A 27,508-nucleotide genomic window follows, 5' to 3' on the forward strand; every position below is an offset into this window, starting at 1 on the left:
AACTACTATAATGATCTTTTACTATCCACTGGGTTTACATGTGGATTTGAAGGCACATTCTAAGTATTACAAATGAGGGAAGCCATGCAGCCTGGTTCTTTGGGTCTGACGTGATTAATTAAACAGCACTCTAAACATTCACAACAAGGAGGATATTCTTAGGAGTGGAATGCAAGGGCTCAATAGCTATGTGCATATGATCATATAAAATGATGCTTATTTAAATGAGCTCCAAGAAATGGAAACAAGAATATTTTTATTGTATGATTTGGGAGTCTTTTTATTTTTTTCCTTCCCCCCCCCCTTTGGCTTATTACTTTTGTCACTGTTTTTGATTTCTGTACCCTTTGTCTTATATATAAGTTTATCTGATTTGGGGAGGAGAAGGAGAAACACAGAAATAGTGGGACAAAGGGTGAGCCAATTCAGCAGTTGCACTCATTAGACACTATGTTGGAAATGAACTATATAACTTTGGGGGAGGGGGAGGGAAGTCAGAAGGGTTTCTGAGAAAAAAATGAGGGAGTGGGTGACACTGTTCAAAAGGAAACATATTCAATACCTGATTCATGTAACTGCAACCCCTCTGGGCATCACCTTTACAGTAAAATTTTTTTTTTAATGTAATGTTAAGCATGCATGGTCCTCATGTGTATAGAGATATGCATATGTGCAAATAAATGTACCTATACTTGTATGTTGGTATAATACTATTATTGTTATTAATGATGGCATAGCAATTTGAATACTAAGTTTATTTCCCCTAGAGCCATCATGTTAGTATTTGGTAGCAAGTTAGTATGTTTCAAATACTGCTAAATTTCTGGAACTTTTGAGTGTTATATTTTTGTAAAGGACTTATCAATTTCTCTGATTATAGTCGATTTTCTGCTACATAATATTATTCATTTAGCCACAACTTAAGTCTCTATTATGAACTGGGGACACATCACATGACACCACTCTAAAATTGAAATAGAGCCCAAATAGACATTTTTCTTGGATCATATATGACTTCATTTACACATTAATTAATATATTAATAGCACAGTTAATAATCAAATGTTATCAACAAGTGAATCAACATATACTTTGCAGTGTAATAGAACAATGAAAGGTGTCCAGCAATAAAAAGGAAAAGCTATGTATAATGAAATTAATCAGACTCTAAAATCATAATGCTAAGTCAGACACAATGAGTATATACTACATAATTCTGTTCATGAGAGTCTGTAGAAATTATTAGTGTTTAATCTACAGAGGCTAGAAGCCATGTTTGCCCGGGTCTCGGTTGCAGGGCTAACTAAAAAAGGATAGAGCTCAATAGCTGGTTTAAAAGCGCTTCATCACATTCATTGTGATAGTGGTTAAATGGAGGGATATATTTGTCAATATATGCAAATCACGACTTCATTAAATAGTTTTAATCAATTGCACAAATAATGTAATTCTTTAGAGAGCCCAGTCAAAAACCTAACAAGACGGGGCGAGGAAGGTGGCTCAGTGGTAGAGTGCCGGCCCTGCATACACGAGGTCATGGGTATGAGTCCTAAGCACCACATAACCAAAAAAAAAAAAAAAAAACAACCCCAGAAGTTGTGCTGTGGCTCAAGTGGTAGAGCGCCAGCCTTGAGCTGAAGAGCTGAGGGACAGCTCCCAGACCCATGACCAACTAAAAAAAACAAAACAACACAAATAAACCCTACAAGATAAGCACTAGGAAACAGCAAGAGGTGAGGAGACGAGGTGGGAACAAGGGAAGAGGGGCAGACTACTGAAGGAGAGAAGGAGGGAGGTAGAATGCAGTCAAGAATTCATGGAATATACAACAAAATTAAGGAAAGTAAGGAAAGGGGTGGGTCAGAAGAGGGAGAGAATGTTGAAAGGGCTGACACTGATCAAGATGCATGGTATTCATAAACTGCTTGGTTAAACAGCAATGCCTTTGTATAGCTATTTAAAGATTACCACCGCCCCCCACACACACCTAGCAGTAACCTTCTACTGAAACATTCCTGTACTGAATAAAGTTCTTTGCACTCACTGAAACCATCTTTTAATCGCAGCTCAAGAAAATGTGACTATATATCGTGTAATTTTAGTCATTCATCAGGAAGAATGGTATTACATTATTTGCATGGAAATGTCTGGGCCTGGAAAAAAAATGAAGTAAGACAAATCCAGAGACTAAAGGTCATGTTTTTATTTTCTCCTAGGTGGAGGTTAGATCTAATTTATAAGTCTCTACGTCAAGTTAGACTGGGTCATATGCATATATATACACACAAACATATTAACTCAAGTGTGCTATATGCAGACACATTCCAATGGTGTAACTCTTTGGAACAACTAACTAACTTATAGTCTAATAAAATGAATACCAGAGAGCTGGAATTGAGGAGTGCGAGGGGTTAAGGTCAAGGGGAGGAGGGTAGAGACAAATAAAGACAGGAAGGGTAGGAGAAATACACCCGTGATATTCAACCTACACGTACACCAATCACCATCACATGCACATATAGTCACGTGACAGGGAACTAGACACACTGAGGGGAGGGATGGGGGGGAAGGTTGAAAGGGGTGACACCGATCTAGATGCACTGTGCTCACAAACGGATGTGTGGCACTGAAACCCCTCTGCACCCCTCACTTAGAGGGGATGGAAGAAGGCTGTGTTGGCGCTGACCTGGCAGGAGCAGACGGAGCAGCGGTCATTCTCCAGCACCCAGATCTGCCCGTTGTGCTTGACTCTGCCGCCGTGGACGCAGTCCCCCGTGCAGTTCTTCCCGTGGGGGCAGCGGCAGTCGTAGCCCCCGTCCAGGTTGAAGCAGATGGTGTCGTTGGCACAGTTGTGTCTCCCGGCCCCGCATTCATCAATATCTGTGGGCGGGAGCAGCACAGCACTGCTGTTTCAGACCTTCCAACAGACCACCTGCCCTGAACTGCACATGCCTTTTTCACCTGCTGACACACTGTCCCCTGTCCCGTGCGGATCAACGCAACGTGAATGATCAAGGAGATTTCACAGGGAAAAGTATGATCACACCTTTCCACTTAAACAACAAACACCAAAGATCACGTCAGTGGAGTTGACCATTATTCTCTCTCCGTAGATCCCATGGCACTTTATGAAACATTCATATTTTGGAAAGCAAGAAGGTAACTCAATTTATCTAACAAAAACCACTTGAAGCTGGGCACTGATGGCTCCCGCTTTAATCCTAGCCACTCAGAGGGTTGAGATCTGAGGGTCATAGTTTGAAGTCAGCCCAAGTAGGAAAAAGATATTCTTTTTTTTTGTTTTTTTTTGGGTCCGGTCGTGGGGCCTGAACTCTGGGCCTGGGCGCTATCCTTCAGCTCTTCAGCTCAAGGCTAGCACTCTACCACTTGAGCCACAGTGCCACTTCCGGCTTTTTTCTTTTTGCTTATGTGGGGCTGAGGAATCGAACCCAGAGCCTCGAGCATGCAAGGCAAGCGCTCTACCACTGAGCCACCTTCCCAGCCCCAGGAAAAAGATATTCTTATCTCCAATTAATCACCAAAAAAGCGGATATGGAGCTGTGGCTTAAGTGGTAGACTGCTAGCCTTGAATGGAAAAAAAGCTTCAGGGAGAGTGACCAGGTCTTGAGTTCAAATCCCAGGACTAGCACAAAAAAAAACAACAGAAACAAAAACCCCAGAAAAGAAAACCCCAGAGCTCAGTAGTGAGAATTCTAAACAGTGCATGTGAGGTTCTCTGTATTAAACTGGTGCTTACTGAACATCTGTTCTTAGTGGGAGAGAAATGTCTTAGGATACCCTATGATTTATTATTCCATTTCGATCTCTATTCTCCAGTGATACCTCCCACACTCAAGAGCTTCCGAGTTCTGTCTGGCGGTTTTCCCTTACAGGTGAGGTGTTTTTTTATACTGTCCATAGTCTCCTTTACTCACCTACAAAAAGCAGGTGGCCATCAGCAATTACCATTGCTCTCAAAAGTAATCCTCTCCTTCACTTCCCATTTCTGAGGATCATTTTCTTCCCTGCTTGACTCAATTGGCAGCCGCCCATTCTTCACCTGACTTCCTCCGTCCCACAGGAATCGCAGCCCAGAGCATTTTCATACAGATGAAAAGCAAACATGTCTTGACCCACAGAGCAGGTCCATAAGAGGAGATGCGATTCCTTTTATTTACCCCATAATTTGAAAGGTCACAAGCCAAAATACATTTCAGAGAGATTGTATGAGTGGCAGTAAGCAGTTATTTCCCATTTCATCAGATTTTTCTAGGTAAAGGTCAAGAAGGAAAGAATTAAATCACGGCAGGGGGACGTGGGTTAGAGAGAAGATGGAAAAGATGGCTTTTTAATGAAGGGAACTGTATGCTGATTTTCCCACAAGATTTTAAAGACTGGCTACAGTAAATAACTCCTTTGCATAGCTTGATTCTAACATTAATGGGAGACTTGCATTGGTTAGACTATCACGTGGCCATATTTAGAGTCTTAAATACTTACTGTTCCATAAGTTAATTTTGTCATAAATGTTTATAAGCCACATGACATATTAACCCTGATTTTTTAAAAAATTAGATCTTATCTTCAGATATCAATAAATTGGGACAATGACTGAAAGTTAAATGTATAGTGAGCTTCATTTGTCATGGATAATACTATTTATGATTATAAACTATGAACAAAGTAAGAATTGTCCACCAGCATGTGTGTGGACTTTTAAAAAATAAGTGCAACCATTAATACACACATATACATATGTATATATTTCAGATCAGAGAAAATGTTCTTTCTGTAATGAAAATAAGATCTTATAAATCTGCTCTATATTTGGTCTACTCGGAATAACACAGCATACCATCAAATAAATTTGATGAGTTGATCTTTGTCTCCATTTAATATTCTTAGAATTAGGAATTACAGTATGCAGATAAAACATTAACTATAGTAGTCTGACCTCTCTGACCACAAACTCTACAGACACCTCTTTAATACATAACCTTTTCAATATCCATTAAAAAGATGTTGTGCTGCTAATGGCAACAGCTGGATCTTTGAAACCATTTCATTTCGTCTGATGCTTAAGAATCAAAGGTCTATGACCAGATAATACATCTTATTTTTCCTTAAAGGCAGAAAGAGTCATTAGAAGTGTGAAGTGTCTGTGTTCTTAAATGAGATATGTTTATAATCAGGCAATATAAGAGAATGTCACAAATAACAAAGGTTGGCATGAGATTGTCACACCTGGAGAAACTACTAAATGAGTATAAAACATCACAATGGACTAATTATTCTAGTACCATTTGAATTAGTGTGAAACAATTTCCTTTTCTACTGGTTATCTACACTGGCTTTTCCAATGTGGAAAGTTTGTCCATCTGATGAGTAGCACTGAATTTTGGAACTCATAAAAATGATTAATCCCATAAAAGGATTACATTCTACTTTAAAAATGTATCATGGCACATAAACATTCTAGCTTTATAAGCAGAGATAAGTCCTTCAAAGAGTGACCCCTGTAGAAATACTGTTAAATCCATTTTAATTTTCAGTTCTCATCTGATTAGGTTTAGCCACAACATTCAGCACAGCTCACTTCCTTTCTTGAAATACTTTTCACAGCTTCTTACCACAGCAATAGTTTCTTCTGGATCTTTGAACTGTTTTCTAGATATGGCAATTGTACTGTGAATGAGAGGAGGTGTAACAGAGAGTTTTGACGTAAGATTCTGTTGAAGGCCTAAAGTTTACAGCTATGAAGATGTGTTGGAAGAACATAAATGTAGTTGTGACAGGAATGTGTAGTGAGAGAGTGGACTGGGGAGCCACACAGACCTAAGGGGCATTGGGGCCCAAGAGAAGGTCCCATTGAGCAGCCAATAATGCAATGCATATGCTATAAAATTCAGAAGAGTGAGGAAGGGCTGGGTTGGGCGGAATAGGTGATAATGTTGAAAGGTGTGAAATTGGTTAAGATGCATTGTATTCATAAATTCTTGTTGAATAGCAATGCCTTTATATTTACAAATAATAAACTATAAAACAGAAATTTGAACATTAAAAAAGTAGTAAGGTATTACTCAGGAAGCTGAAATTTGAGGATTACAGTTCAAAGCCAGCCCAAGCAGGAAAGTCCATAAGACTCTTACCCCCATTAACCACTTAAAATCTAGAGTTAGAGCTGTGGCTCAAACGGTAGAGGGCTATCCTTGAGTGGAAAAGCTAAGGGGGCAGCTCCCAGGTCCTGAGATCAAGCCCCAGCACTGGTTGTGTGTGTGTGTGTGTGTGTGTGTGTGTGTGTGTGTGTGTGTGTGTGTGTGTGTGTGTGTGTGTGTGTGTGTGTGTGTGTGTGTGTGTGTGTGTGTGTGTGTGTGTGTGTGTAGATAGGTAGGTAGATTGACAGACAGAGAGATAAGGAAAATGAAAAAAATTACAATGAGATTTTCATTTTAGAAAAATTACCTTGGCTTCCTTTTGGAGAAGGTATTTGAGTCGATTAGAATTGGAAGCCAGGAGGATCAGTGAAACAGACTGCATCAAAAGTCCAGTTAAGAGATGTTCTTAACAATAAAAGAAGTCTCATACAGTTGCTGGTTGAACCAGATTCTGAGAACTTTTCTTTGATTGAGCCTCAGAACAACCCTTCAATTCACAACACATTCCCATCTTTACAAAATAGGAAACTGAGGCTGAACACAATCAGCAAGATATAGAGCCAGGCTCTCAGGACTGTGTTCTCCCTCCCTCCCTCCCTCCCTCCCTCCCTCCTTCCCTTCCTTCCTGTCCTTTTTGTGCCAGTACTCTAGCACTCTACCACTTGAGCGATAATTCCACTTCCAGCCTTTTTGGTGAGATAAGAACCTCTCAAACTTTCATGCCTGGGATGGTTTTGAACTGTGATCCTCAGATCTCAGCCTCCTGACTAACTAGGATTATAGGCGTGAGCCATCAGTGCCTGGCAGGACTGTGGTTTTAAGCTCAGTGCTGTACAGGAATGTACAGGTAGAGGTAATGGAGATAGAATTAACATGACTAAGTGATATACTGACTCTGAACATTATAAAAAGGAGAGATCAAGAATAATACTTGAAAATTTATATAGAGAAGGAAGAGAGGAATGTTGCTGGAGAGTAGAAGGGATGGGGGCAGTGATAAAACTGCTGTGTTTGGTTTAGGGTGGGTTGAAATGCATTCTCCTCTGGTCTTTCACAAGAAGCTGTCCAGTAGACAGTTGGATGGATACACAAGTCTAGAACTCAGAAATTAGAACTGGGTCAAAAGACAGATTTGGTGTGCAGATATATTTTCATTATTCTTTCACTAAAAAAATATCCCTTCACACACAGATTCAAACTTCATGCAAGGTACTGCAAGTTACTTTCTCTGCCTGACCCACTTTTCCTATGTGAAATCTCCAATAATAGCATCATGCTTAATGAAGTCCTAAGACAAACGCCAGGTACACTGGGAAGTCTTCTTCAGGCCAAAGGAGAAATCATTTATCTCTGCTTCCTCACTGATCATAATTTATACTTTTTTTCCTTAAAATTGAGTGAATTTTCCATTTCCGCCTTGTCTTATGGCTTTGCCATGTGTTAAGGAATTCTCAGTGTCTCACACCTGTAACAATCCTAGGGCTTCAGGAAACTGAGATCTGAGGATCAGAGGATCATGGTTTGAAGCCAGCATGAGCACGAAAGTCTATGAGACTTGTATCTCTAATTAACTACCAAAAAGCCCAAAGTGGAGTTGTGCCTCAAGGGTACAGTACCAGTTTTGAGTGAAAAAACTAAGGGTGCTAAGGCCTGTGAGTTCAAGCCCCAGTGTCAGCACAAATAAAAAGAAAAGAAATTAACTACCTTCTGTCTTAAATAACAACTATCATACAGATTTTATTGGCTTCTACAGCTGAAAAAAGTAGTCTTCCTTCCTAATTATATGTAGCAGATACACACACCAGTAACTACTAGCTGAGGTGAATTCAATTCATGTTTTAATTGATGTAGGAAAAGAATCTGGGACATATGTCTTGAACCACATATTTAAAAGAAAGTATAACCTATTACAAGTTAAAAAAACTCTCCAACCTTAAAGATTACCCAGGAAGTAAAGAAAGAATGGAAAGCATAAACATGAATATAGAATCTTATTATGTGGGGAAAAAAGGCTGGGTCATGACCCAGTATTTCAAATTTCAAACCTAGTACAAACAATGGTATGGGCCCAGAAATGAACATTCAGATGCATTACCTGGGGATTAAGTGTCTTCCTGGGATAAATGGTTCAGCAAAATAGCATACGATTTGTCAGAATGCGATTTATAAGCATATATGTAGGAGACATTATTATAGCAGTGAAACAGTACTGTTATTTATTCATGTCTTTAGATTTGAATAAATCATATACTTTAGACTGATTATAAAACCACTGTGTGGTCTTGTCCACTTTGAAATACCTTTTATTTTAAAAATGTAAGCAGCAGAAAAATGTCTGCTTCTCAGCTAAAATCATACTCCTAAAACTGAATCCTTGAAATACTAGTATCACAATTCTACAAATCACTTCAATTGCAGAGAAGGAAGGGGTAGTTGTTTAGTCCTTTAGCATTTTATTTAAAATAACATAAGTGGGTTCTTTTTTTATAAGACTTCTTCAAAGTATGCTGTCTTCTCACAGTAGTAGAATTTTCTGATAACCTTTATAAATAAATTCTATTGGTAGATAATGGAGATTTCCCTCCTGGAATTGTGGCTTTTAAAAAAATAAACATTTCAGAGTCTTTACCTCCCATTTCTACTCTTTCTCTCTCTTGCTCCCTTTCTCTCTTCTCTGTCTTTTCTTTAACGCTATTATACTGAAACAAACTTGCTAAAGCTTAAAAAAATTAAAAAATAAACATTTCTTTGTGGAATTCCCTTGAAAAGCCTTTTTCTATGTAGGTAGGTGTCTTATAGACTCTTCCTTTTCTATCGTCTATGCATCACGTGTTATTTTAATGTTTAGTTGAAATGTTCTTGTCACTTTCTGGGCTGAATACTCATGAATATGCTAATTGTGTTCTTACCCTGAACTCTACCATGTATCTACTTCAAATATACTATGTGTTATGAATATGTATCTATCCCATATTTCATACTCCTATCTAATTCAAACATTGGTTATATGCATAACAGAGTTTCAATTAAATGGTGATCAGTTTTCTTATCTATTTCTCTGTGTTTCTATCTTCCATTTCTATTGTTTATGTTAGAAAATTAAATATGTCATCTATGTGCGAGGCACTGGGCTAGGATTTGGTGATATGGTAGCAGACTGGCAAATAGAATCTATGACCCCTGAGGCTTACATTCTAACATAGACCATAAGCAAGCAAACAAATAAATATATCCTATAATATCAGAAGCATTTATGATCTCTGTAAAGAAAAATGAGGCAGAGTAAGTAAACAGGATGTTGGACATAGGAACCATTTCAAATTTGGAGCGTAGGAGAAACAATTCAAGTGGACATCTGAGCTAAATGAAAGTAGAATCATGCAAAATCAGGAGAGATGGCATTCCAGGGAAAGGGCACAGCTCATGCAAAGTAATCAATATGATGAATGTAAGAAATGGCAAGAAAGCCAGGGATGCATATTGAGCTGGTTCTTATAAACCATGGTCTGGGGGCTGGGCTTTATTCTGAGAAATGGGCAAAATTCCAGGAGTTTGAATAGAGAAGTCACAGGCTATGGGGCAGTTTGAAAAGGGTTATTCTGAATATTACAGGAAAAAGCTTACAGGAAGGACAGGAGGGGAAGATGAACAAAATGGAGGCTGTTACATTTCTATAGGGCTGGGAAACCATGTGTCTGCCAAAGGCTGTCTGGATATTTGCAACATCACTTTTCCGCCATATAAAAGTATCAATACAGGGGTGTGTGTTCCATCATGCAACACACATATTTTGTGGGCTTTTAAAAGCCAACAAGCTGGACATTCCCTATCTGAAGACTTAGATCAGGGGTACCACCAGCGGTGGTAAGTGGATCTGGGGACTGGGTTGGGAATGTATTACTGAGAGCTACAGTAGTGAGATGAGCTGGCGTGGTGGATGTGAAGCCACCACAGGCAGAAAACTTCTATGAGATTCCGACTCCTCAGTGAAAGCTGGACTTGGTGCCATGCACCTGCAATCCCAGTGAGAAGGGGAGGCTTATAGTAAGTGGATCAGGTGCAATGCTGGCAAGAAGAGCTAGAGCCGATGCTAAAAATAACCAGGGAAAAACAGGGCTGCGGCAAGCAAGCAAACTCAAGGCACTGAGTTCAAACACTCTCTCTTTCCATCCCTCCTTTCCTCCCTCGCTCCCTTTCTCCCTAACTCCTCCCTACTTCTATTCCACCACCACTGCTTCTACTTCTCCTTCTTCTACTTTTTTCTTTCCTTCCTACTAGTACTCTTCCTTTTCCTCTTCTTCCTCCCCCTTTCCCCCTCTCTCTCTCTTCCTCTTCCCCCTCTTCCTTCCTCTTCCTCTCTCCCCTCCCCATTTCCCTCTCTCTCCAAGGCAGTGCTGGCCTTGAGTTTTGATCCTCTGATCTCACTCTCCTATGTAGCTCAAATGACAGAAGCATTCCATGGCACACAGCTGTGGACTGATAAAGGGTCATTAGTCCTGAGTCTTGAACTCTGGGCCTGGGCACTGTCCCTGAGCTTTTATGCTCAAGACTAATACTCTGCCACTTGAGCCACGGCACTATTTTTAACTTTTTTGGGTAGTTAATTGGAGATAAGAATTTCATGGACTTTCCATCCCAGGCTGGCTTTAAACCTCAATCATCAGATCTCAGCCTCCTGAGTAGCTAGGATTACAGGTGTGAGCCACCAGTGCCCAGCTCTAGAGCTTTGTATAGCTTAGGCTGGCCTGAGACCACAATCTTCCTCTTCTCAAGTAACTAGGATTCTGGTTGTGAGCCACTGGCACCAGCCTTCTTTCTGGGCATGATTATTTTTAAAGCCAGTCTTCTGGGAGAGTGTGAGGGAAGGGGTGACATTGTCTAAAAAGAAAAATACTCTTTACCTAACTTAAGTAACTGTAGTCCCTCTGTACATCATCTTTATAACAACAACATAAACACATTTTAAGTCACTCTTTTTTGGATGATAGCCAATCACTCTACCATGTCCTTGACCTTTCTGGTTATATTTTGTTTTAAAACAGCATCTCACTGTCTTTGACGTGGGATGGCATCACATTTGTGACCTGAGGACCTCCACTTCAGGAGTACCTGGAATTGCAGGTGCATGCTACTCTGCCCTGCTGGAAGATTCAATGCTACACTGTGGCACACAAGAAAAGTAGTTTGTCAGCAGAGGGACTGCAATCTGTGGTGGCTGGTACTCTCTACAAGCAAAGGTGCAACCTTCAGACAACAGTCATTATCACCACAGTGATTATTAGCAAATGTCAGGTTTGACACCCAGAGTCGGGCAACGGCATTCCCATGTTTATGTGGAAATTGAGATGATCCTCTGCTTGAAGTCCAGATCTCCTTCTGCTGCTCTTGGCAAAGCGAGCCGGCAACCCTGGCATCCAGCACCCATGTCTGCTTTGCTTTGCTTTCTGTGACAAACCTTTGAGGCCCAAGGATAAATGACATCCTAACATTTAGGTATCCGGTCCCTTTATGCCAGATTCTCTGATGATTTCATCAACTGTATCATCTTAACCTCCACCATCCTCTCAAGCTGTTGCTCTATGCAGGTTTAAATGCAAATGAGGAAAACAGTGGAGGCCTTGAGTTTTGCTTTTGTTTTCCTTTCCCGGAGCCAAGAATTTGATGGCAAGCACAGGGTAGGTGTTGCCCCTGATGCTGATCCACTGGGATCTGCTTGCTCTGTCTGGCTTCTAAAAAAAAAAAATCACCCCTCTTAAAGAGCATGTAGAAAACTAGAGGGTATCAACTCCCTGAAAAAAATTCAAGATCAATGGTCAGTTACTGTATAGAATATGACTGAATATTCCACACCAGCAGGATTAAAAAAGAGTTCTTGGAAGCAGAGAGCATATTTTATGTATCCAATTGATTACTATTCACTAACTATCTCTTATTTTGCCAAGAAAGCAGTATGCTAGCAATAGCACAAAATTAGACAGATAGCCATGTCTACCCCTTCCCCCCCCCATTCCTTCCCCTCTGTCCTGCTTTCTTCCTCTATTTTTTCCCTAGCTGCTTTTGGGTTCAATGTTTGCAGGTTTCCATTTCTAAAAGTCGTTGTGATAATCTGAGGTTTTCCATTCTGAAGCATCTTCCAGGAGTTGTCTCTATTCACAAAGGACAGGCTTAATGTCATAAACTTAGACTAAAAATAAATTAGCATCATAAGCAAGCAGAAGCTAGGTAGTAACTTTTTTATCCAATCGCTAGTACACCAATGCATAGCAACAGACAGGAATGTCTTATGTATGACCTCCGTGAGCGCTGTTAACATCATACTGGCTATTGTCCTTGCACTGACCTTCACAGGATTCTCCACCTGGGGAAAACATCCCGTTGTCGTGGTAGCCGTCTCTGCACTCGCAGTGGTACCATCCAGGCAGGTTTATGCAGTTAGCACGGCTGTCACACTGGACAAAGCCATCCGAGCATTCATCAATGTCTGTTTGACAAAGAAAGCAGAAATGAGATTTGTTTTAATATCTATCTGTTCATTTTTCTGCTCTTTTGTGTGTGCTGGTTCTGGAGCTTGAACTCAGGACCTGGGCATTGTCCCTGGCCTTGTTTGCTCAAGGCTAGCACTCTACTATTTGAACCACAGCCCCACTTCTAGCTTTTTTGGTAATTTATTGGAGATAAGAGTCTCATGTGCATTCTTACCCAGAGTGGCTTTAAAGCAGGATCTTCAGATCTCAGTCTTGTGAGCAGCTAGGATTATAGTTATGAGGTGCCGGCACCTGGCTCATCGTATCGTTTTAACAGTATTTCTGAACTATGAATGTATTTTCCTCTATGCTTCCTTTGCCTAAGAGGCATCTGCCAGTAATTCCTACTGACAAAATAATTTGCAGTGGCCAAATCAGCAAACCACTGACTCCTGACTCCCAGCTCTGGAGATCGCTTGTATTTCCTGAGGTCTCTTAGGCTCTGTGGAACAGCCCCAGCATATTCTGGGGCATCCCTAACTGACCAATCTCCAGTTATAAGTGAGTTCAGAGCCTTGTACTCCTTTCATCTTTGTGTGGTCTTCTCTCCCAACCCAAGCGATGCAGAAAATTGATCGTGTCATTTCTTAAATGCATGCACAAAAGGAAAACAGGCGGAAGGATTGGGTTGGAAGGAAGCCATGAAGGGGTATTTAGAGTCTCTCATTTTAGAAAAAAAATGGTCCTGAGGACAGGTCATTCAGAAGTAACTAAATAGTAAAGAACTCTCTCCTCTGAAGCAAGCATTCACATGTATAATTGACTGTCAGTTTAGTCTTTTTTTCTGCCTTAATTGAAAGGTTACCTTGTATTTCAGCTGTTACTTTTCAGTTTTACTTGCTTGTTTACTTGAGGGTTTTTTTCCCTTTTCTTTTTGGTGCCAGTCCTGGGGCTTGAACTCAGAGTCTGGGCACTGTCTTTGAGGTTTTTATTTTATTTAGTTATTTTTCCTAAAGGCTAGCCCTCTACCACTTCTGGCTTTTTGGTGGTTAACTGGAGATAAGACTATCACAGTCTCTCCTACCCAGACTGGCTTCTAACTTTGATCCTCAGCCTCCTGAGTAGCTAGAATTGCAGGGTAAGCCACTAGTGCCCAGTCTTCATTCATTATTTTAGCATTCAATAATTATTGAATATCTGTTAAATGTAAGTCCATCTGAGTGGCAGAGATTTTTAAAAAGATGCACTTCTGTATTCACTAGATTTATCATCTATTTCGACTGTTCCTTGTTTGGGGAAATCAAATTTATAAAAATTTTAATTTACGGGGCTGGGAAGGTGGCTCGGTGGTAGAGTGCATGCCTTGCATGCCAGAGGCCCTGAGTTCAATTCCTCAGCACCACATAAGCAAAAAGAAAAAAGCCGGAAGTGGCGCTGTGGCTCAAGTGGTAGAGCGCTAGCCTTGAGCTGAAGAGCTGAGGGACAGCGCCCAGGCCCAGACTTCAGGCTCCACAACTGGACACAAAAAAAAAATTTTTTAATTTACTATCATATTGAACAATGTTTTCCAACATGGGACATACTTTATTTCACAATTGCTTCTTTCTCCCATACCCAAAGTCGACAGTGTGCCTCTGCACACAGTTTACCTAAGGTTTGAGGACAGATGATCTGAGATGATTGATCATTGTTAAAACTATGAGATGATCATAGTTTAACAGTTTTAGAGATGATCAATTCGAAAACCGTAACAACTATAAATCTATCCTTCCTCCTCACATCTACACATCTCTTTCTACTGTACTGTGTAATAAGGTAGAGTGGTGTTTGAAGGTATTTCACACACAGATCCTTGCCTGAATTGACATGTTTGTGGATAGAGGATAATCACTGGAGAATCCTGAAGTACCATCTTGTTTCATTATTCTCCTGTCCTGCTCATTTTAATCTGTTTACACAAACTTTTCTGTTTAGGTTAGAGTAGGTAAAAGGGGAAAGCATGCTTGAGTTTTCAAAGTTGTACTTCATACCAGAAGACTCTAATTAAAGCCAAAGATCAAATAAAATAAGCAGCCTTTTCTAAAATCTATTTGATATAATACAGGTACTTAGATACTTGGGAAATATGTAATAAAGGAGTATAGTCTCACCTACATAATAGTAATGTATTCATGAATAATAAAAATATGAAATTCTTCAAAATATTTATTCCTAAAATGAATAACAGTCGATGTTTAACCCTCTTCCATATAATCTGACCCACAATTTATGGATTGAGTATATTCTTTCTATACATGAATGAAGACATTAGCACAAGTTATATAAATACACACATGTTCACTTCAACTGTGGACACGTTTGCCTTACAGATTTTGTAATGAAAGAAAATAGTGAAAGAAAATCAGATAATTTGTTTCTTGAGTTCTTTCTTGAGGTAAGTTAAAACCTGATTATATAAGATACAATTGAATTAGATACATAGCAAAAAAAGCAAAACTAAGAACTATCACATTGGAACAAATTATTATTCAAACTGAATAAAGATAGCTAAAAATGTTAACTCTAGTTTGGATAAGCTTATAAGACTTAGTCCTGCCCAGCAGACTTTAATTTTGTTCTATGCTGTAGATGTAGTAAATAGAAAAGTCAGACTAAGTGTTATACAAAAAAAAAAAAAAAAAAATTACAAGCCAAGCGCCGGTGGCTCACACCTGTAATCCTAGCTACTCAGGAGGCTGAGATCTCAGGATCTCAGTTCAAAGCCAGCATGGGCAAGGGAGGTCCATGAAACTCTTATCTCCAATAAACCACCAGAAAACCAGAAGTGGTGCTGTGGCTCAAGTGCTAGAGTGCTGGCCTTGAGCTGAAGAGCTGAGGGACAATGCCCAGGCCCAGAGTTCAAGACCCAACACCAATGGGAAAAAAATTACTATTTCATTATACATTCAGTCTTAGAAAGGAACTTATTCCTTAACTCCTTAGGAACACTTAAAACTTCCTCAGTATCTACACTTAGAACAGTAGTAATGATAATAAAATAGTGTCCCAAAGCACAGAGAAAATCTAAAACCTTTTCAGCCACTGTTCATGAGTAACCGTCATACTCTAGGGATCCAAATCAATTATAGATTTGCTAATAGCACAGATTTTGAACTAGTCATTTAAAAAAAAAGCAAAAAAATAAAAGCCTAAGATAGATTGATTTTTTTTTTAAAGCTGGAAGTAGAGCTGTGACTTAAGTGGTAGAGTGCTAGCCTTGAGACAAAAGCTCAAATATAATGCCCAGGCCCTGAGTTCAAGCTCAAGGACAAAAAATATAACAAAACAAAAAGCTAATGATTTGTTCTCTTTGGTGGCACAAGGCAGGACTCTCTAAAATGTGATAGATCGCTGTCTTTAGGTGGCTTTTGCCATCAGCATTAAAGAGTCATTTTACTAAAAAACTTAAATGTAGACATAGAACGAGCCACTTGATTAACAGATGCTCTCTCATAATGTAGTAAGAGTTATTTCTAATCTAACAATACCACTAAGAATAATATAAATGTGCAATTATTTAGATCTTTTCCTAAAATGGACCCCAGTCAGTCTTTAATTCTCTTCCTTATAAAGTATGAGAAAATTGATCGTTAGCTACTCATATTGTGTACATTAAAAAAGAAAAGAAATCCAATTCATTTTTGGATAAACACACTATTTTTAGAGGCAAAGCCATTGTCTTTCACACTGTTTATTTATTGTTAATAAAAATGTGACATCATTTCTCGTGAAGAAAATGAACTTGTTCTATTTATATCAGCATCCCATGCACTGCTAGTTAAATTATATTGATAAACAGCAGGCAATTAGAGATCCTCAAAACAATTAATCAATGCTTGATTACTCACATGTGGGCTATTTGCTTTCTAGATTATCTCCAGTATTTTTTTTTAATCACAAGGTCATTTCCCTCTGTCATTTGTGGTGTTTCTGGGAGTCTATTTTCAACATTTTATGTGGGAATCCTCAAGGAACATAAACTTATCTGAGAATCGAATTGGCTTTAAGAGCTTTGCCTGATCTGGATATAAAATACTGCCTAAGATTTCACTTAAGACTGATTTTCTCATATAAGTTGTTTGAAAATACAACATGACAGCATAATGCGAATAAATGTTAGAAACTGTAAAATCTTCTACTGAAGTTGTGAGATAACGAATGTGGAGAATACTGTTTACATTATAGTTCATAATTAGGAAGTTTATAACTGTCAGTAGAAAGGTGGGTGAATTAGTGATAATAGTCTAGGTGAAAATGAAACCAGGTAAATGGAGATGATAGGTGGGGTTGGGTGAGATAGGAGAGAAGGATGAAAGGTGACACACTGATCAAGATACATTGTACTAGGGCTGGGAAGGTGGCTCAGTGCTAGAACGCTTGCCTTGCAAGCATGAGGCCCTGGGTTCGATTCCCCAGCACCATATAAGCAAAAAGAAAAAAGCCAGAAGTGGCGCTGTGGTTCAAGTGGTAGAGCACTAGCCTTGAGCTGAAGAGCTGAGGGACAGTGCCCAGGCCCAGAGTTCAGGCCCCACGACCGGACCCAAAAAAAAAAAAAAAAAAGATATATTGTACTTACAAACTAACATGCTGGGTTGAAACACCTTTGTACAATTGAAGATAAATGATAGAAAGATTTAAAGATAAATATGGGTGGACACAACTACTTCATCATAGCTTAGTCGTCACCACAATCTCATGAAGTATTTTTGTTCTTGGGTTGTAGACAAGGAAATAGTCACAGCAAAGTCCTATAGTAGATCAGGTCTCCAAAGTTCATACCCGGACCCCACATACAAAAATGTCTCAGAGGGGCTGGGAATGTCTCAGAAATGAATGAGACAAAGACACACATCTAAATATCTAAGTGAAAATTCCCATATTAGAGAGAAAAAAAATAAATAATTTAAGTCTATTTCAGAAAGAAAGAGGTTACCTATATAAAGATAAGAAGCAGTCTAACATCTTCTCATTTCTTACTTGTACAACTATAAAATTGAAGGTTCTGATCATGATAGTTCACCAGAGATAGTGAAGCAAAGATCCAAACCCACCGTTTTATGTTAGCATAGCAGTCAAATTTCTATGCATACAAATAGAGACATTTTAAAAGGTTACTCCTTAAGTGTATGTCCCAAGCACTAGCTTAAATTTTACTGATCATGTATTCAAAAGTAAAATAAAGTATAAATATATAATATAAAGTAAAATAATAAGTCAAGATAAAGACCTAGGGATGGGCGCTGGTGGCTCACACCTGCACTCCTAGCTGCTCAGGAGGCTGAGAGCTGAGGATTGTGGTTAGAAGTCAGTCCTGGTAGAGAAGTCCATCAGACTCATCTCCAACTGACCACCAGAAAACTGGAAGTGGTGCTATGACTCAAAGTGGTAGAGCACTAGCCTTGAGCAAAAAGTACAGGGACAGTGCCCAAGCCCTGTTTAAGCCTCACCACTGAAATTTAAAAAGAAAAAGAGTAAAAACCTATTAATAGGTCAACATTCTCCTTTTGGAAATGGAATTATATAGCCCATCTTTTCAAAATTGTATTTTGCTTTGAATAGATACATTTATTTGTTATTTGTTATTAATTTGTTATTAATTGAAGGTATTAGGTAAAAGGCAACTGTAGAAGATATTTTCAATGTATTCTGTGATAAGAACTAAATGTCCAATATACATAAGAAAGTCAATTTTTTTTTTTGGGGGGGGGGTCCGGTCGTGGGGCCTGAACTCTGGGCCTGGGCTCTGTCCCTTAGCTCTTCAGCTCAAGGTTAGCACTCTACCACTTGAACCACAGCGCCACTTCTGGCTTTTTTTTTTCTGCTTATGTGGTGCTGAGGAATCGAACCCAGGGACTCATGTATGCAAGGCAAGCGCTCTACCACTGAGCCACCTTCCCAGCCCAAGAAAGTCAATTTAATAGCAAGAAAACAACCCAAATAAGGTGAAAGGTGTAAACAGACAATTTGTCAAGAGGACATAACAACTGCCAAGAAGTAGATGTGTAAGTGTTTCCTGTTAGTAATCATCTGAGAATTTCAAACCAAAACTACAGTGAGATACCACCTCACTCCTGTTAGATGATAACCAAAAGACAAACGGCTGAGCACTTGTGGCTCATGCCTATAATCCTAGCTACTCAGGAGGATGAGATCTGAGAATCAAAGTTTGAAGCCAGCCCTGCTTAAAAAAAAAGACAAATGATAATAGGTGTTGGAGGAGGTAGATAAAAAGGCAACTTTAAACATCACTGGTAGGAATGTAAATTACCACTGCCATTATACAAAACATTATAGAGATTCCTCAAAAAAAAAAAAAAAAAAAACGAAAAAGAAAAAGAAACAACTATGCTCCAGCAACCTTCTAACTGGGAACATATCCTAAAGAATACAGAATCAAATTGGGTATCTGCACTCCCATATTTATTACAAAACTACTCACAATAGTTACATTGTGGAGTAACCCTATGTGTCCATCAGTAGACAGATGTATAAAGAAAATAGGGCAGGGGGCTGGGAAGGTGGCTCAGTGGGAGAGCACTTGCCTTGCATGCCTGAGGCCCTGGGTTCGATTCCTCAGCACCACATAAGCAAAAAGAAAAAAAAGAAAGAAAAAGAAAAAAGCTGGAAGTGGCGCTGTGGCTCAAGTGGTAGAGCGCTAGCCTTGAGCTGAAGAGATGAGGGACAGCGCCCAGGCCCAGAGTTCAGGCCCCACATCCGGACTCAAAAAATAAATAAATAAATAAAAGAAAATAGGGCATGCATACACATAGGAAAAAACATTCAGCCATGGAAAAGAATGAAGGCCTGTCCTCTGTAACTACAGTACATGGATCAACCGGGAAAGTAAATTCACACAGCAGCTTTGCATGTCTGAATTTTGATTATGACTCATCAAAGGAGGCCAGCCATCATGTCTTTCCCTCCAGCCTCAGAGCTGTGCACAGAGTTTCCCATTTTGGATTTTGGATTTTTAGATTGAGGCACAATCTCAACCCTATTTATAATTTAAAAGGCTGTTTAATAGAAATAGATCACAGAACAAAGGTTCCCAGAGGCTAGGAGAGTAAGGATCTTAAAGGGTTTTAAAGAGGTTGGATAATGTATACAAAACCACAGTTAAAGAAGAGGAAAAATCTGAAGGGATGATTTGTGCAATAATATAAAGACTCTCGATGATGGGAATGTATTTTGTTCTTGAAAGATGCGAAGGCATTGGACAAAAATGATCAGCTGTGATGTAAGATATAACTTGATCATCTAGATGGAGCCATTTAAAATGTATGTGTAACACAGGAATATTTACTGTGTATATAATAAATACATGGAAGCTTATCTGTAAACTAGAAACCAATAAATTTACAGAGAAAAAGAAAACAGGGTCCAGGGAGTCACGCTGAACAAAGCATGGGAGAGAAGGGTAGAGACTTCATTCATCCCTCCACAGACCACTGAACACCTGGGGCCACTGGAAGCTGAGAGGCGGAAGGCAGTTGATTCCCTTGAGCCTCAGGGAAGCATAGCTCTGCTGCCTTTAATTCTGGACGTTTGGCCTCCAGAACTGTGAGATAATGAACTCTGCGTTTTCTTCAGCTACTCACTTGTGGTACATTGCTACAGCAAAAAAAATATTACACTATCTCATTTACATTCGCATCTCAGATCTCTCTCTCCTCTAGTCTAGACCTGTACATTCATACATGCATTCAATTTTTCCTCAAGATTTCCACTTGATACGGAATTTCTCCCTTTGAAGTCTTTCCTGTCTCAGAAAAGACCATCTCATTACTCAGGTCTACAAGACTAAGATGAATTCTTCATTTCTCTTTTTCACACTCCTTATTATAATCCAGCAAGAATTCTTATTGGGGAGGTCTTCCAACTATATCCAGCATCTAATAATTAGTTCCAATCACACTGGTGACTATCATTCCAGCTAGGTCACTATCATCTTTCATCTGAGCAAATATAGCATCCTAATTAATCTTCTTGGTTCCATTTCTTTTTCTTGAAGTGCCATATGAGCCAGATGGATGATCCTTTTAAATATATGATTGATAGTGTCATAACTCTGCTCAGATTCTATTTCTCATTCATGGAGACATATAGGATGGACCTACCTTGAATAATAAATCTGCAGGAGATAACATTGGTAACAACTCTAATTCTAAGGCTGTGGACTACATTTCCCAGAAGACCTTTCTCCATGCATGGCTTTGTGTTAGAATTGAACAATGGGGGGAAAAATCCCAAGATTCGCCACTGAAGTAAGGTATAATTCATTATATGTGGGAAATCATAGTGCTTATTGTCAAGGGCTCCTAGGAGTTCTGGCCTCTCAGTTCAATATGTAAGTGTAAAGTGAATTATAAATACTTCAAAAGTTCTTTAGTTGCAGCTTCCAACACTTTCTGTCTGCTAACACTTCCTACATCCAGGAAAGATACAATTGGTAGATGACACTTTTTATTTCCCTGATATATACCATGTTATGGCCTGAAAAAGAAATGTTCTGCTAAGGCTCATGTACTGAAGACCTACTCCCAGATGGTGGCGCTATTGAGAGAAAGTTCACAGCTAAATGGGCCATTAGGAGGGGAATCTCTTGGAGGAAGTAGGTCCTGGGGGTGTGAATGAGTATCCTCCATGGAAGCTTTCTGTTCTCTGCTTCCTAGTTGCTAGTTCCTCTGCTCCCACTGCTTCATGACAAACCTAAAGCAATGGAGCCAGATGACCATGATGAGCTCTGTAGCCTGAGGCCAACAGAAATCCTTCCTCCCTCAAGTTGTTTTCTCTGGTATTTTATGAGAGTGAGGAAAGGCTGGCTAATACAGGGTCTATCATCCTAATTGAATACAGACTTATCCAAAAGAGACCACACACTACAAGACGTTAGTCAACTGTCAACTGTCTTTGAATAGTGAATGTGTCTCAAAGAGTAAAAGAAAAAGGATCATCAATTAGAAACTTGAAAAACAACAAAATATGTTGGGGCTATGAAATATTATGAGTATTAGCTGTCTCTCTTGAATACTGTTTGCTGTTTATACTGATCCAAGCATTATGGATTATTTTTTGTGTGTGAATAGGGGTCCTAAGGCATAAACTCAGGGTTTGGGAGCTATCCTAAAGCTGCTTCTGTTTTCCTTTTTTCTTCCCTCCATCCCTCCCTCCCTCCATCCCTCCCTCCCTCCCTCCCTCCCTCCCTCCCTCCCTCCCTCCCTCCCTCCCTTCCTTCCTTTTCTTTCTTTCTTTCTTTCCTTCTTTCTTTTTTTTCTTTTTTGGCTCAAGGCTAGCACTTTACAACTTCAGTCACAGCTCCACTTCTGTCATTTTATGATGATTAACTGGAGATAAAAGAGTCTCCCAAAGCTGGCTTGGAGCCATGATCATCAGGTATCAGCCTCCTGAGTAGCTCACCCATGGCCTGAGCCATGGGTGTCTGGCTATGGATGTGCAAATGTTAGATGTGATGGATAGTGAAAACACAAAATATTTCATTATAGTTACTGAATGCAACTTAATCAACCTCGATGATGAGAAAAGACAGAAGTGGAGAGATGAATGTGACAGAAATTGGGAGTAGGCAGAAGTTATAAGATGACAGATGTAATTCAGAAGCAGAAACAGGTGGGTGCCAGTGGCTCCCACCTGTAATTTTAGGTGTTCAGGAGGCTGAGATCTGAGGATTGTGGTTCAAATCCATCTCAGGCAGAAAATTGCACGAGACTTATCTCCAATTAACCATCAAAAAGCTATGACCCAAGTGGTAGAGTGCCAGACTTGAACGAAAAGGTAAAGAACAGTATCCATGCTCTGAATTCAAGCCCCAGGACCAGCACAAATAAAATACATACATACATACATACATACATACAGATGAATAAATGAATAAATAAGCAGAATGAATTTTTTGGGGGGTCGGGTCATAGGGCCTGAACTCTGGGCCTGGGCGCTGTCCCTCAGCTCTTCAGCTCAAGGCTAGTGCTCTACCACTTGAGCCACAGTGCCACTTCCGGCTTTTTTCTTTTTGCTTATGTGGTGCTGAGGAATGGAACCCAGGGCCTCAGGCATGCAAGGCAAGTGCTCTACCACTGAGCCATCTTCCCAGCCCTGAATATTTTTATCTTACATAGCTGGGAATAAAAAAACCAAAAATTGTAGTTGATAAAATGAAAAACAAAGCAGAAATATACATATATTGTCAAAAGCTTAAAAGCTAATAATAGAGGAACTGAAACTGAGGTGTCACAATGGAATGAAAAAAGAATGGAAAGGTGCTGGCAAAAAGGACATAAACAACCATCCATCAGAGCCAGTAGGCCTAGGATAATGTTTAAAATAGGCTAATTAACTAAAGCATAGTATAAACATATTACAGAGAATTAGAAGTGCTTCCTCTCAGGAGCTCCACTACTGGGATTTCATAAGGGAATTAGCCAGAATGCCCCACGGCATCCGGAGTTAAGTCATGAATTAACTTCTTTCCTGTGTATCTGGGTAGGGTGCTGGTTATATGCTATCTTTAGGAGATAAGAAAATAATCTCAAGGGTCATGTTCTGGTTTTGAGTTGAGATGAAGAAATCCTCTTAAAAAAAGGGTTACAAAGAGGGAAATAGGAAGTAAATCGGAGACTATTGCCTTTGATTCCAGGTTCTTTAACCATATGTTTGTTGTCTTTAAATTATATAAAATATTTTTAGAGCTTTATTGGAATATGATGAGATAGTGATTCATTCGATAGTGACATCCATTCGACGTCACTGATTCAATGAAAGTACTCAGCAGAGGAAGGAGGGTGGAAAAGGATGAGGAAGTATAGAAGAAAAGGATAGCATATATGGGAAGAACACACAGAACCAGGTGACTTGAGGAGAGGGGTGGGGCTGGGAGACATGGAGAATGCCAGGAGGGGTGACAATTCTGATCAAGGTGAATTGTACCCATAAGCTGACATGTGAGTTGAAACCTTTTTGTGCAGCCACTTAAAGACACAAAAGAAGAATCATTGGAGAAGGAAGTGTCAGAGAAGGAAGAGCTGTCAACGATGCTAAATATATACTTGCCTTGGTATCAATTTATGAATGAATACTTCAGGTTTAACATGGAATTTTAAACTCTCTCTGATAGATGAGCAAGAAGTTGAGGAAAACATTTAATGAAAGAGAACTCTAGAAATTCTCTTTAAACCTCGCAAAAATCTTTGTATTTTCTATACTTTTTACAACATACCCCATGTGTAGACTGAATAGTTTTCTTCATTTCACAAATATGTATCTCATATCTACATATAAAAGTATCTGATGGACCCTGTAACTATATTTCACAGTTTATAGCTTTGTTAGAAATATATGGCACGGGCTAGGAAGGTGGCTCAGTGGCAGAGTACTTGCCTTGCATACATGAGGCCCTGGGTTCCATTCCTCAGCACCACATAAGCAGAAAAAAAAGCCAAAAGTGGCGCTATGGCTCAAGTGGTAGAGTGCTAACCTTGAGCTGAAGAGCTGAGGGACAGCTCCCAGGCCCAGAGTTCAGGCCCCATGACCGGACCCCCCCCCCGAAAAAAAAAAAAAAAAAAAAAAGAAAGTAGGTATCATGAAGCCAAGAGACAAGAAAAGGAGACATCACCTTAGATCTGAAACTCTAATCACTAAAAAATGGGTGAGGAGACATTTTCAGCCCCATTCTACAAATGTTCGAAGCTTACTTAAAATACTTATTCATTTGTCACATTGTGATCAAGGGCTGCTTTTAAATGAGGCTTTTAACATACTCAGTGATGTGATAGTTAGGGCCCCTACAATAACAATAAGACCGGCCTTAATCAGGGTCAAAAACAGGAAAGGCTTAACTCCTCTGCTTCTCAGAGCTACTTTCTAATAGACAGGATTAGAGTTTCTACTTGATCTACTTCAAGATTAGGAGCAGAAATAAGCTGATTTTTTTCCCCTCTAACTAGTAGGAATAAGAGGGCTAGAGTGTACTGTGTAATAAGAGACTGTAAGGTTTCTAATTATTAATATAGAACAGCAAAGAGGCTTGTGCATTTTATGTGTTCATTTACTGGGTTATTCAGAAAAACAAGCTTTGAATGGCATGCTGGGAATGGTAAGATGACAGCCCAAATAGCTATTCTGTATTTATTTGCAAACTAACTGACAAACCTGTATCAGGAGAAATACTGCTTTGAGTGGAACCGGTTCAGGAATGTCAATAAACAAAGAAATGCAACACTACACTTTCCATATATCTGAATAAGAAGTTGTCGACAAGAGCTTTTGAGTGAGACCTAACCATGAAATGTACTGATGAATGGCTTCTATTGGCTTTGATCAGTGTCATATGCCTGACAGACTGCCTACTTTCAGACCATTTTATTATAGCAACCACTTCAATCTCTGCTAAGACACCCATTAACTTGATACAGGTTTTTCAGCAAGTAAGGAAACATCACATCTCTCCCACATAGATAATTGAAGAGAAAAAAAAAATCACCAAAAAAAAAAAAGCAGTCGAACAAACCAGTAACTCCTTCCAATTATAATTAAGTGAAACAGTCTATGGGTTTCTTAAAGACAGACTTGTTCTCTCGTGGTGCTCTAAACTTCTTCACTACACACACACTTGATGGCACCTGTCTGATCCTGTCAATATCAGGCCATTTAATCAAACGTCTTCCAGACTAATTATATTTTTGTGTTCAGTTTAACAACCTATTTCCTCATGATCAATTACAATCCCATTTCATCTCTAAGGCAACCCCAAATGTTAGATCAAAGGGTTTCTTCAATCTTACAGTGTTTGATCTCAGAAATGCAAACGAATTCTGTACTTGGGTAATATCTTGAAAGAAAAAAAAATTTCCTCTTTCACATCTTTGTGATTCTATGATATAATGAAAGGAATAGGAGAGGGAAGATAACAGGTGGTAGTTTGTATGTTGACTGCTAGGCATTTTACCTATTCTTTTCATCTAGTTTTCATATATCGTCATTTACACACACACACACACACACACACACACACACACACACACACACACACACACACACCATGTCTTTCCCCTCATTTTAGGTTTATATAGTGGAAGAAAAAAATGGAGGGACCCAAAGGAAAAACAGCTTCTACCTAAACAGAGCTGCCAGGAGCTTCTTGTTTTCATGTGACAGAACATGTGTTTGTTAGGAATTTCCCCAGCTACTGCTTAGAGGACTGGTAAGAAAATTGTGTTTCTAGAGCTTCAGAGCATTAGTCAATAGTAGGGATATTCTGAAGTCTGATTGTGTGTGTGTGTGTGTGTGTGTGTGTGAGTGACAGAGAGAGAGTCAGAGACAGAGACAGAGAGGTAGAGAGAGACAGACAGAGAAAGAGAGACAGAGACAGAGAGACAGAGAAAACCTGGGCTTGAACTCAGGGCCTCACATTCTCACATGGCTTTCTTGCTTATGGCTAACAGTCTTATGTTTATGGCTAACCACTTGAGCCATGTCTCCAGTTACGGCTTTTTGCTGATCAATTGAAGATGGAATCTTACAGATTTTTCTCCTGAGCTGGCTTTGAACCTCAATCCTCCAGGTCTCAGCTTCCTAGGAGTAGCTAGGTTTACAGATGTGAGCCAAACTGTTCAACTTAGAAGTCTAGTTTTATCTCTATTTCCTTAAGTATAAAGCTGTTAAGGCACAGGAAAGGATCTAAATGTACATAGTGGGGTAGTAATTAAAATAAAATATGACATAATGTATAAAATGGAATGCTGTGTACTTAAAATGTTGTTTTTGAAAATTCTTAATGCCATGGAAAAATGCTTGTGATAACTAGCATGCAAGAGAGAAGAATTCTTATTATGAATAGATATTATTCCAGTATGGAAATAAGAATTTTATGCATGAATAAGATTAACAGTTATCTCCAATCAGTAATATTACGGATGATTATATCTTATTTCGTACATTTTTCTTCATGTTATAAATTTTCCAAAATTAAATATACATTGCCTTTATCATTTTAAAGCATTTCCACAAAAGGTATTAGACTTCATGAATGGAATCAGAACGAATGGGTGAGGTTGTTCACATGTCGCCCTTACATACATTAATACCTCAGGAGATAGCCAAGGTCATCGTGTCTCATCTCCCACGGTATCCCTCTTACACAGCCTGTGCTCCAAGATCTGAACAGACTCTCTGTTCCTTGCACTCAAGTGCTCCTGCTTCGTGAAATACATATTTCCTACAGTTTTACCCATCAACGCCACAGTTTTTGAGGCTTTTCACAAGTCTAACTTCCCCAGGATGCCGTCCCAAGTTCTCCCGCTGTACTCACTTGTATGTGCTGACTGCCCTTTCGTCTTATGAAAACCAGCCTGATTCCTGTGCTACTTAATATTGAGACCCTCAGCTATGCGGGCACAGAAGGCTTCGATATGTATGTCTTGAATTCTGAAGGATTTGTCCCCAGTGAACAAAATCGAGTCGTGAGTGGGATACGTGAGGATTCATCTGTGGAATACTCAATGCAATTGCAATAAGATATTTTAAAGATAAGAAATATTATGAGTATACTAGGTGTCTTTTTCGTAAATAGCTTTTCTTTGTTTATAGTGATGCAAGCATTATGGATTTTTGAATATTAGATGCAATGCATGGTGAAAGCATGAAGTATTTCACTGTGGTTAGAACTTTACAGTCAACCTGATGATGTAAGAAGACAGAGATGATTGTGACAGTAGTTGGGAGAAGACATGGAATGGGAAGTAGAATTAAGAAGTAGAACTGGCCAGACACTGGTAGCTCACACCTATAATCCTAGCTATTTGAGGCTGAGATGTGAGGACTGTGGTTCAAAGCAAGCAT

General features: G+C 39.4%; 1 protein-coding gene across 3 annotated transcripts in view; it reads right to left on the reverse strand.

The window, feature by feature from the left end:
• Window positions 1-27,508, reverse strand: part of Nell2 (neural EGFL like 2) — a 387,809-nt gene that overhangs the window by 9,960 nt on the left and 350,341 nt on the right. For all 3 annotated transcript variants that reach the window (XM_070039336.1, XM_070039332.1, XM_070039338.1), the window contains 2 exons: window positions 12,496-12,636; window positions 2,687-2,880 (listed from right to left, as the gene is read on the reverse strand). In XM_070039336.1, coding sequence (XP_069895437.1) covers window positions 2,687-2,880; window positions 12,496-12,636 — 335 coding nt within the window. The remainder of the gene's footprint in view (window positions 1-2,686; window positions 2,881-12,495; window positions 12,637-27,508) is intronic.

Source organism: Dipodomys merriami, unplaced genomic scaffold (genome assembly GCF_024711535.1).
Source record: "Dipodomys merriami isolate MVZ:Mamm:240054 unplaced genomic scaffold, mDipMer1.0.p SCAF_10, whole genome shotgun sequence".
Classification (NCBI taxonomy): domain Eukaryota; kingdom Metazoa; phylum Chordata; class Mammalia; order Rodentia; family Heteromyidae; genus Dipodomys; species Dipodomys merriami.